General features: G+C 38.6%; 1 protein-coding gene across 1 annotated transcript; it reads right to left on the reverse strand.

The window, feature by feature from the left end:
* Positions 1 to 643: 643 nt before the first annotated feature.
* On the reverse strand, positions 644 to 11,144 carry pgm3 (phosphoglucomutase 3). Its single transcript, XM_063004547.1, has 12 exons — positions 11,063 to 11,144; positions 10,621 to 10,805; positions 10,464 to 10,531; positions 10,147 to 10,280; positions 8,712 to 8,907; positions 6,699 to 6,856; positions 6,407 to 6,490; positions 6,222 to 6,320; positions 3,700 to 3,819; positions 2,702 to 2,824; positions 1,762 to 1,935; positions 644 to 1,248 (listed from the first exon to the last, which is right to left on the reverse strand). Exons 1-12 carry the CDS (start codon positions 11,141 to 11,143, stop codon positions 1,159 to 1,161), a joined length of 1,512 nt encoding a protein of 503 aa, XP_062860617.1. The 5' UTR covers position 11,144; the 3' UTR covers positions 644 to 1,158.
* Positions 11,145 to 12,367: the final 1,223 nt, after the last annotated feature.

Below are 12,367 nucleotides of genomic sequence, written 5' to 3' on the forward strand. Positions count from 1 at the left end.
TTACATCCTAAACACAGCACCTTCAGTCCCAAGCACAGACATACTGTCCCATACACAACAAACTGCGATGCACATATTCTGACACCTTTCTATCAGAACCTGCGTTAACTTCTTCAGCAATTTGAGCTACAGTAGCTCGTCTGTTGGATCGGACCACACGGGCCAGCCTTCGCCCCCCACGTGCATCAATGAGCCTTGGCCGCCCATGACCCCATCGCCAGTTTTCCACTGTTCCTTCATTGGACCACTTTTGATAGATACTGACCACTGCAGACCGGAAACACCCCAGTTTTGGAGATGTTCTGACCCAGTCGTCTAGCCATCACAATTTGGCCCTTGTCAAACTTGCTCAAATCCTTACGCTTGTCCATTTTTTCTGCTTCAACTTTGAAGATAAAATGTTCACTTGCTGCCTAATATATCCCACCCACTAACAGGTGCCGTGATGAAGAGACAATCAGTGTTATTCACCTCACCTGTCAGTGGTCATAATGTCATGCCTGGTTGGTGTATTTTTGGACACATTTAATTTGCCCACCACGAAAGTGCTAAGGTCAACGGATGACAACTATGAAAAAGCACTCGTTGCACCAAAAACGTTTTTCTACTTTATACAATAGCAGACACGTTTTAGCAAAAGGTTATTTATTTCCACAATTACAGTTTCAGCACCAAATGACATATTGGCATTAATGTTACCTTGTTCTTACAAGTCAGAGCTGTTATTTAGACTCAACTGAAGTTCTGGTAAGGTGTTACAATAAGGTGTTACAATAATAACTGTCCCATCAACAACTGAAGGGAACACTGATGGACTATAACATTATGCAAAGCTAGTGAGTGGAATATCTTTCATTCATATTTAATCCCAAAACCAGACTTCTAAAGATTAAAAAGTAATGCTGTATGTAATCAGTGTATGATTTTTATTATTGTCGTTAAGATCAGCATCTGTTTAGGTAGGTGTAAGAATAATTAATTGCTGTTTTTCCCCTAAAGCAAAAATAAAAATTGTGATTAACTTTTTATGATTTTTTTTATATATGCTTTTTACATGACAGGGACAAAAATTACATAAAAATATAATCCAGTTTAAAAAAGTGCAGGTAGAAAATACAATCAATTGAACATTAATATGAACAGCATTGACAGTCAGGATTATTGTAAAGGCTTTGGCTCCTCTCCCACCCCTCCAGCCAGTCGGTGTACAGCCAGACTTACTTGATGTGCCAGGCTATCTACACTCTCCTGCAAACAGAAACACAATTATATTGGCATATTTTAAAATAAAGAGCAAGAAGTAGGGATGTAACGATACACCACAAGACAGTTAAAAATGTATTCCCATGTGTAACAATTCAAATCAGTTTACATGTATAATGAATCAATATTCACTTTAAACAGCAGAGGGCACTGGCTCTATTCACCTCGCCTGGTTGACGTGACTACAGGATTGCCAGGTTCGGAATTTTCCAGCCAAATTTATTTATGTGAGGATACTTTCTTTATTTGTATTATTCATTTATTTTTTTTAATGTGGGATTTATTTCATTTCAGTTTTTTTTTTACACAAAAAGGGAAATGTGCAGCATTGTTTTGCATAGTTTGTACCTACCTAAATAAATAAAAATAAAAGGGCATTCATTATTTAGATACATAAAAGATAAGCACAAATACAGTATTTTTATTTTTATTTTTTTAAAGAAATAATAAAAGGAAACTTTGCCCTCAAATTAATTTTGTTTTAAAAAATCTGTGTACCTGTGTGTCAGCCTCAGCATACACTCTGACAACATCCTCAGTGCCAGAGGGTCTAACAAAGGCTCTGGCTTGCTTGAACTTCTTGACCAGAGCATCTATGGAGTCTTGTAATCCTTCTGGTGTTGTTGCACGACGCTCTGCATCCGTTGTTTCTATTACGCGCCTATCTGCTACCTACAGTCGCAACATACACACGCATAAAACAAAATTAATATTTACCAAGACACCACATAACATGCAAACACACAAAATACTAGTTAACAATACACAAACATGCACAGGTAGTATTAACAGCCAATCGAAGCTCAGTGAGTAGCACTCTTGCCTTACAGAGAGTGCCCTGGGTTCGGTTCCCATATGGGTGTGGTCCGGGTACTTTCCTTGTGGAGTTTGCATGTTCTCCCCATGTCTGTGTGGGTTTTCTCCCATCGTCCAAAGAAATGTGAGGTGAATTGGAGATACAAAATTGCCTGTGATAGTGTTTGACATTAAACTTAAACTTATGAATCATGTGTAAGCTGTAATTACCTGTCTTGTCATGAATGTAACAAAAGTGTAAAGCGTAATAAATTAATGAATTAATATATATGATTTGTTATTTATTAGGATTTTAATCTCATGTTTTACACACTTTGGTTACATTCATGACAGTACAGGTAACTACTGGTGATACAAGATTCATCAGTTCAAGTCCTCAATGCCAAACACATTTTGGCAATTTTGTATCTCCAATTCACTTCACTTGCACGTCTTTGGACTGTGGGAGGAAACCGGAGTTCCTGGAGAAAACCCACACAGACATGAGAAGAAAACGCAAACTCCACACAGAAATGACCCGGATCGCTCCACCTGGGAATCTAACCCAGGACCTTCTTGCTGTGAGGCGTCAGCGCTACCCACCAATAAATAAATAAATAAATAAACAATCAGCCAAACAGACCTTCACTTTGAGTTGTCGATTGGGCAGGTCTGTGTAAATGGCATCCCATTCCTGAACAGTCATCCCTCTGATAGCCAGAACAGCTTCAATTAGCAGCATATCAGAAATAGCATCACCTGTAGCCTACAGCAGAGAAAAAGCAGAAAAACATATCTTTTTTTATTCAAGCTGTATACAGTTATATTATACAATATAGTGCTATTTATCCTGGATTACTGTTGTTGGAGTTTCTGTTTATGTAATGTTTAATCATTTCAGATCTGATTAAGAGATCTGTGTTTATATAAACTGCACCATTTGTGCTTTGTTGTCAGTCTAAAGTTTAATGTGTATATTGTGAAGCTTTTTTTAGGCACATTATGAAAATTATTAGCTGTTATTATTATTGGCAACATGATGATCACTAAAACCATAACCATAATTCTACACAAACAATTCTCATAACTGCATAGCAACTCATCAAAATATCCATTTATTCATCTATTCATCTTCAGGAACTAATTTATCCTGATACCACCACTGTTCCGTTTATCCTAGCTTTTGCTGGGGTTACATGGTTTATAGAGTAACCAGGAGTGAGCAATCACCCTTTTCACACTGATGATATACATGTTAAATACCTTTGTTTGCTAAAAATGAATAAAATGATGCATCGCAAAATGTGTTGTCACCCAATCTCACTTGTACATTATGTTTTGTTCAGTGGTTTCAAATACCTCAGTGTAACTAATATGCAATCAAAGGGCATTGGAAATGGGGCAATAACATTTTCATAGCACTGCATGTAAAATAAAATGTCTTTAAACATCCACACTGTTCTGTGTCTGCTGTTGAGCAACCACTGGCAACTGATTTTAGTATGGAATGTCCAACAAGATAAAGGTGTCCATATACTTTCGATCATTTAGTTTATATAACTATGGTTAGGGTTACATTCTAAAACTTGCATGAATAAACTGCTTATTTTTATAAGTAAATTACAATGCTGCCTCTTGTACCTGGTTGATGAGGTTGACAGTGCCCTCCAGAAGCTTTGCTGCATGTTTCTTCTCTCCGTTAGCACTTTGGTCTTTGGCTAGCTGCTGGATCTGCTCCATAGCATTTTTACTAAAAAGAACCTACAATAAACCACAAAACTGTCATTTAAAGCCCTAACTGCAATAGCAGGTAGTTATTGCAAGGACAGTAGACCCTTGAGTTACGAACAGTTTACCATACGAACATTTTGGGTTACGAACAATCTTTTTCAACAAATTTCGGATTACGAACAGAAATTCGCGAAACACGTGACGTCACGAACAAGTTGACTCCAACCGTTTCTGTCTTTGTATATATATATACAGTGAGCAAACACTCGGACAGTGGACGATGTTTTTCCGATGTTTTCTTTATATTTCGTAAAATTCTATATTAAAATGTCCCCAAAGAAAGTGCAGAGGAAGCATAGTAGCGAGAAAATGAAAAAAAATCCCTGTTTGTTGTGTTGTATAATTACTCCTGCCAGTAGGTGTCACTGTGTATCAGACAGAGGGGACAGTGAGTGAGAGAGAAGGACTTCAGCTCAGTATTCTTTCTTTTGAGCAATTACACCTACAAAATACAACACTATTGAAATAAAAAAGGAAATAATAGAGAAATATGAGAGTTATTGTTTCTGCTAGATACATTTTATAAAAAAGAAAGGAATTTATTACAGTTTAAGGTACAGCACACGTACTGTACTGAAATGTGATGTGTTATTTTATGTACAGTACAGTACTACTGTGCAATGTTGTTTATTATTGTGTATTACAGGAATGTCTATTCTATAATTTAAGATTTAAGGGAAATATACTTGTATTTATAACAAAAAACACCATTTAAGACATTAGAAAGGTTAGGTAAGGGGGAGGTTTGGGAGGTCTGGCATGGATTAATTCTATTTACATTATTTCTTATAGGAAAAATAGGTTTAACTAACGAACATTTTGACTTACAGTGGGGGAAATAAGTATTTGATCCCCTGCTGATTTTGTAAGTTTACCCCCTTACAAAGACTTGAACAGTCTATAATTTTTATGGAAGGTTTATTTTAACAGAGAGAGACAGAATATCAACAAAAAATCCAGAAAAATAATAAAATTAATTTGTATTTAATTAAGGGAAATAAGTATTTGATCCCCTACCAACCAGCAAGAATTCTGACCCCCACAGACCGGTTATGTGCCCATGAGGCACACAAATTAGTCCTGTCCCTGTATAAAAGACTCCTGTCACAGAATCAGTTTCTTCCGTTCAAATCTCTTGACCACCATGGGCAAGACCAAAGAGCTATCAAAGGACGTCAGGGACAAGATTGTAGACCTGCACAAGGCTGGAATGGGCTACAAGACCATCAGCAAGAAGCTTGGTGAGAAAGAGACCACTGTTGGTGCGATCATTCGAAAATGGAAGAAATACAAGATCACAGTCAATCACCCTCACTCTGGAGCTCCATGCAAGATCTCACCTGGTGGGGTAAGAATGATTCTGAGAAAGGTGAGGTCAGTCCAGAATTACACGGGAGGAGCTTGTCAATGATCTCAAGGGAGCTGATAGCAGAGAAATGCTGGATATGACCCCAAGAACACCATCCCCACCGGGCATTTCTCTGCCTCCAAACACGGCGAGTGGAGTTGATGCCAAAGAGCTCAATTTTGGTCTCATCTGACCATATCACATTCTCCCAAGCTTTCTCTGAATCATTCAGGTGTTCATTGGCAAACTTCAGACGGGCCTGTACATGAGCCTTCTTGAGCAAAGGGACTTTGCGGGCACTGCAGGATCTCAATCCATTACGGCGAAGTGTGTTACTAATGGTTTTCTTGGTGACTGTGCTCCCAGCTCCCTTGAGATCATTGACAAGCTCCTCCCGTGTAATTCTGGACTGACCTCACCTTTCTCAGAATCATTCTTACCCCACCAGGTGAGATCTTGCATGGAGCTCCAGAGTGAGGGTGATTGACTGTGATCTTGTATTTCTTCCATTTTCGAATTATCGCACCAACAGTGGTCTCTTTCTCACCCATCTTCTTGCTGATGGTCTTGTAGCCCATTCCAGCCTTGTGCAGGTCTGCAATCTTGTTCCTGACGTCCTTTGATAGCTCTTTGGTCTTGCCCATGGTGGTTGAGAGATTTGAACGGAAGAAACTGATTCTGTGACAGGAGTCTTTTATACAGGGACAGGACTAATTTGTGTGCCTCATGGGCACATAACCGGTCTGTGGGGGTCAGAATTCTTGCTGGTTGGTAGGGGATCAAATACTTATTTCCCTTAATTAAATACAAATTATTTTTTTTTCTGGATTTTTTGTTGATATTCTGTCTCTCTCTGTTAAAATAAACCTTTCATAAAAATTATAGACTGTTCAAGTCTTTGTAAGGGAGTAAACTTACAAAATCAGCAGGGCATCAAATACTTATTTCCCCCACTGTAAGAACTGCCCTTTGGAACCAATTAAATTCGTAAGTCAAGGGTCCTCTGTATTATGACTGCACTTACCGTTCCATGGCCATTGGCTTCAAAGTAAACTCCAATGTCAAACTCCTGAGCTGCATGGTGTAGATGCTTTACTCCTGTCTTTGTACAGCATACTGTAACCTATCAGTGAAGGTACAGTACTTACACAATTTAGTTATATTTGTCATTACGTTAACATTAAGAAAGACTAGATTATTACAAAATACCTTCATGACGTTTTCAAGATATTGTGTAGAGCTTCCATTGGCATATGCTGTCTGAACAACAGCCACTTGCAGATTTAGTCCTGCCTGTACAAAATACATAGAACATGTATAACACAAAACATAGTGCGAGACTAGTAACGGACGTTAAAAAGTCAAAAACCATTTACAACCAACAAACATTAAGTCCCATTGAGTTTCATGTCAACAAGGCTGTAGCTAGCGCTCCAATAAAAGATAAGTCTAACCAAATCAGGTTAAACCAATAAAAACATGCAGCAGGACAATTATGTACCTGTGTTAGCAGGTCCTTCAGGTATGTGCTAATGAGAGTAGCTATTTTATCTCCGTCCAACAGATGAAAACATCCAGCCGAGTCACTGTAATAGTAAACAACCCGATCAGCATCACCATCAAAGGAGCAGCATCGCTCATCTGGTCCTATTTTCATACCTAAAGAGATTAAGAAAAGATGATACTTTATATGAATGGTGATGGGGTATGGCATATACTTTCACCACCTTAAATAACATTGAAAAAGTTATCACATCATCTCTGCCAAAAAACAACCTGTGCATCAGCAAAATGACTTGGGTCATCAATTTGTAATTCCACTTCATTGTGTTTAGGATCACAGTGGGTCCAAAACAGCCATCAAACGTTAGGTTAAAAGGTTAGGTTAGCTTAGGGAAGCGCAGCGGCAAACTAAGCAGCACTGCTACACTCCATAGGAAACATTAGGACAGCCAGTGCAAAAGCAGTTTTCCCACTTCTCATGTGATTGCGCCCTTAGACAAAGCCAATCTAAATGCAGACACCCAACAGACCAATAGCACAGCTGGGGCTATTGTAATTAATATATACACCGATCAGCCATAACATTAAAACCACCTCCTTGTTTCTACACACGTCCATTTTATCGGCTTCACTTACCATATAGGAGCACTTTGTAGTTATACAATTACTGACTGTAGTCCATCTGTTTCTCTGCATGCTTTGTTAGCCCCTTTCATGCTGTTCTTCAATGGTCAGGACTCTCCCAGGACCACTACAGAGCAGGTATTATTTGGGTGGTGGATCATTCTCAGCACTGCAGTGACACTGACATGGTGGTGGTGTGTTAGTGTGTGTTGTGCTGGTATGAGTGGATAAGACACAGCAGCACTGATGGAGTTTTTAAATACCTCACTGTCACTGATGGACTGAGAATAGTCCACCAACCAAAAATATCTAGCCAACAGCGTCGCGTGGGCAGCATCCTGTGACCACTGATGAAGGTCTAGAAGATGACCAACTCAAACAGCAGCAATAGATGAGCGATCGTCTCTGACTTTACATCTACAAGGTGGACCAACTAGGTAGGAGTGTCTAATAGATTGGACAGTGAGTGGACACGGTTTTCAAAAACTCCAGCAGCACTGCTGTGTCTGAACCACTCATACCAGCACAACACACAAACACACCACCACCATGTCAGTGTCACTGCTCTGTGGGGGTCCTGACCCTTGAAGAACAGGGTGAAAGCAGGCTAAAAAGGTATGTAGAGAAACAGATGGACTACAGTCAGTAATTGTAGAACTACAAAGTGCTTCAATATGGTAAGTGGAGCTGATCACATGTACATTGAGTGTAGAAACAAGGAGGTGGTTTTAATGTTATGGCTGAGTTGCAGTATTGCTCAGGTGGTACAGCAGTCATGTACAGTATATACACACATATTATTAAGTATAATTATTAAACATAGCCATATTAAAAATTCTAATTTCATAAATACACCTTGGGCCCATGAGAAAAGCCAATGTCTCAGGGTTCACCAGATTGGAAAACATTTGGGAAACACCACAACATTTGTCATGTGGCATTTATAACCTATCAATGTAATGTTTATTGCTATGAAGTGTCCAAATATCTGGACTAACTGAACCTAAATAAACCAAAGTTAAATGTCAATATAAACAGCATGGAACTGTCAATCACAAACAACAAATACAGTTAGTTTGAATTCCAATAAATTTTTCGCCACAGTGGCTCTGGTTTGCATACCAGATTTGGCACAATTTTCATGCTGAATGCCCTTCTTGGGGCAACCCTCCCTATTTTTAAGCAGGCCTGGGACCGGCACTGAGAGCACATTGACAAGTGCACCTTCCAATGACTTGGCTGTTTCAGCCAACCCACTCTTGGACATTAGCCTATCATGTCTGTGCAGATGCCCAACTGGTCGATAGCACCACTGCTATTCAAAATCTGAAGATGTGTTTCAGTAAACGTTAAGTAATGTAAAGTAATTCTATAAGCTGGTAAGCACCTTGTGGGGGTTTCTGCTGTACTTTCACGTAGTCAGCTCCACACAGATAGTTGAGTTTGCCACTGCTGCCATCATTAAAGAGTTTCACCTGCAGCTCAGACTGGAGGAAAGGTTCCATTTCTTTCAACTTAAGCGCTCCAATACCATTAGCTCCATCCACCATCAGTCTCTTTTTAACATCGGTGCGATTTTTACCCTGAAACACATGTACAGAAGCAGGTCTGGTTTGAAGTATGTCTAACATTTATATGTATTTATATGTTTTACAATGCACAAGAATTCAGTTCTGTCATCTTACATACAAAAATACATACCCTATTTCTGGAAAAGTGGAAGCATTTTGTAAAACGCAATAAAAGAAATATGTGATTTATTTATTCTCTTGAATATTTATTTATTTGACCAAAGTAGAATGAAAAGATTTCCAATGTTTTCATTCTTTCTTCCTATGGCACCCCCTACAGTTCTCTGCAAAGAAAGACTCCTACAGTAGTTGAGAGTTGGGTGTGAGAACGTTTGCAAAGGTTTTGATACTCATTAGATTGTCCGCTTGAACCCTCTATAAACACTCTACTAGTGTCTAAGCTTACTGGAGTTTCTTAGCAGCTTTCACTGTTTATTATATTCATTTGTGTCAATTCTATAAGAATAAATCTAGTTATCATATGCAGTGAAGGAAGTCGATCTGGCAAGCCAATCAGGTTTAATACCACAGTCTGTCAGTTTGTGTTTTGGGGTGTGTTTTGTACTCATATTAAAAGGTTGTTGGCTCACCAATCTTGAGTCCCACCCACCTTGGAGCCCAACATGGAAGTGCACAGAGCCATGGAGCTCCAGCAGTTGTGCACCGGGGCTGCAAGTGAGATATACTCGAGACACAGGATTTTGCTAGCACATGATCAGCCCCAGCGCCTTCTAGGGATCTTTTAGGAGATGCAACTTAGGGCAAGTTAGGGCAAGAAAGAGCTGTGTTGGGGACATGGCAGCCGTAGCTACAACTCCCCTCAAACATGACAAGGGTTGCCCCTCAAGGCAAAAAAGGTGATGAACATTGTTTTTTAAATATTTCAAATTTATTGACAAACAGGAGATCCTCTGCCCATCTTTGCTTTTCATTCATACCGCATTTTTGTACCATATCATGATTACAATCACCTACTGACATCACCTGTTTTTTTTTTTTTTTTTTACCTCATTACTAGCACTAAACTGCCCTTGTTCCAACTTTTTAAGAATGTGTTGCACGCCTAAAATGCAGGAATGTATGTATAATGACATGGAATTGACCAGAGAAAACAATAAATTAAAATAAAAGTCACAGTAAATATAAGAAACTTTGCATTCTTTTATTTTTTTCTGATTTGGGATTGTAAATAAATGTACAGTACATGTATGAGTCATTTCACCTAATTCTTGTTTTCTTAGTGTGACTTACATGCTTAGTGAGTTCGATGAAAGCCTTGGAAAGTTTCTCATAATAGCCTTGTGTTGTGGCAGTACCATAGCAACCTTGGGTGTTGCAACAACGAACCATAAAATGCAGCTGAGGTGTGGTTACCAGTCCATAGTCTGCAAAAAAAATTACACACATACATACATAACCCATGAAAAAATTACTAAAATATTGTCATTATATTTAATGTGTTATTAAAATATAGTCAGACAATAGTAAGTCTATTAAACTAACACTACTATATGCAATTAACAATATAGCCAAGTTGTGTTGAGAAAAAAATAAGGTCATGAACACACCTAAACTGTTCCCCTCCAAACTGGAAACTCCATCCATAACCGCCATTGACAGGCTTTTACTGCTTGGCCTGAGTGACAAGAACTCCAACTTATCAGCTATTAAACAAAAGTGACTATATTATGCAAAAAACACTTAAGTCAACTACATATAAGCTACCTTGTATCTCTTCCGATGAAAACAGAAGCTTTTTCAGACATGTTAATGGTTTCTCTCTCAATTATGTCTTTCAGTGCAGTGCACAGAGCTTCTTGCTCTGCATTGGCCAGCTGGGTGGCATAGTCCTCCCAAGCTGGGGTTATCATCTCTCCCATTGGGTCAATCAGCTTTACACCATTGTCCTCCTGAAAACAAGCAAAGACGAGACAAGCAGAGAAAACATTATGTAGTCAGCAATGTATGTAGCCAGTGTTACTATCTTTTTTCTGACATACACTAAAGTCAATGTTTGTAAGCATTTTATAGAATTCATTTCATATTCATTTTTACCACCACTTTACCCTTGTCAGCGCCGTGGTGGATACAGTAAACACTGAGAACTGGGTAGGAATTTCCCCCGGACAGGGCACCAATTCATCACTGGGCTTCGGCCCATGCTCACCTCTGGATTGTGACTTGCAGTCACCATCACTCCAATAGCAGACTTTGTTTGTTTGGACCTCAGTGTGGCCAGCAGACCCATGCGGAACATGACGTGGTCCAAACACTTTGCAGTGGTGCGAAACCCTGCTGTACCATACTGCAAAGTCAGCTCCTTTGGCTTCGGATGGAGCGCAGACTTCTGGGCCACCTCTTCAAACAGGGCCATGTCTACAGAAATTAGATATACAAATTATTATTATTATAATTATATATAATGACAATATTTGTTATTGTAAACAGATTTTAAGTGCTGCTGCTATCTAAAACTGGTCAGATATGAATAAATGATTCTTAAAGAACTCATACACTTGATTAGTTTTTTCTCATTCCTTGGTTAAGGTAGCATCATAGTATTCGAATGCCCTTTACCATATTACATCCAGGTAACTAAAACTAATTCATACTAATCAGTACTAAATAATACAACCCAGTAACTGAACCCACCAAAGTTAGGAAAGCAGTGAATGCCCTGTCATAGATTGTGACTACTGTGGCATCATGCTTACATGTGGTTGCAGTAAAGTACAGTAGACCCTTGACTTACAAATTTAATTGGTTCCAAAGGGCTGTTCTTAAGTCAAAATGTTCGTTAGTTAAACCTATTTTTCCCATAAGAAATAATGTAAATAGAATTAATCTATGCCAGACCCCCCAAACCACCCCCTTACCTAACCCTTCTAATGTCTTAAATGGTCTTTTTTTGTTATAAATACAAGTATATTTTCCCTTAAATCTTAAATTATAGAATAGACATCCCTGTAATAAACAATAGTAAACAACAATACACAGTAGTACTGGACACACATCACATTTCAGTATGTGTGCTGTACCATACACCATAATAACTTTTCTTCTTTTTTTTATAAAATGTATCTACCAGAAACAACAATAACTCTCATATTTCTCTATTATTTCCTTCTTTATTTCAATAGTGTTGTATTTTGTAGGTGTAACTACACGAAAGAAAGAATACTTTACCGAATTCCTTTTTCTCTCTCACTCACTGTCCCCTCTGTCTGATACACAGTGACAGCTACTGGCAGGAGAAATTATACAACAACAAATGTAATAGATTTTTAAATTTTTCAACACTACACTTTCTCTGCACCTTTCTTGGGGACATTTTAATATATAATTTTACAAAATATAAAGAAAACATCGGAAAAACACCGTCCGCTGTCCGAATGTTCGCTCACTGTATGTATAGAGAGAGAGAGACGGTCGGAGTCAACTTGTTCGTGACGTCACGTGTTTCGCGAATTTC

This window comes from Trichomycterus rosablanca, chromosome 1 (assembly GCF_030014385.1).
Source record: "Trichomycterus rosablanca isolate fTriRos1 chromosome 1, fTriRos1.hap1, whole genome shotgun sequence".
Taxonomy (NCBI): Eukaryota; Metazoa; Chordata; class Actinopteri; order Siluriformes; family Trichomycteridae; genus Trichomycterus; species Trichomycterus rosablanca.

Bases quoted from the DNA above. Each gene is read 5' to 3' on its own strand.
- pgm3 (XM_063004547.1), bottom strand. From the start codon at position 11,143: ATGGGTCTGCTGGCCACACTGAGGTCCAAACAAACAAAGTCTGCTATT. The intron at 8,908-10,146 runs GTAAGTCACACT...CATGTGTTTCAG, and splicing joins TCATCGAACTCACTAAGCAT to GGTAAAAATCGCACCGATGT. The intron at 2,825-3,699 runs GTACAAGAGGCA...TCTCTGCTGTAG, and splicing joins CTGTCAACCTCATCAACCAG to GCTACAGGTGATGCTATTTC.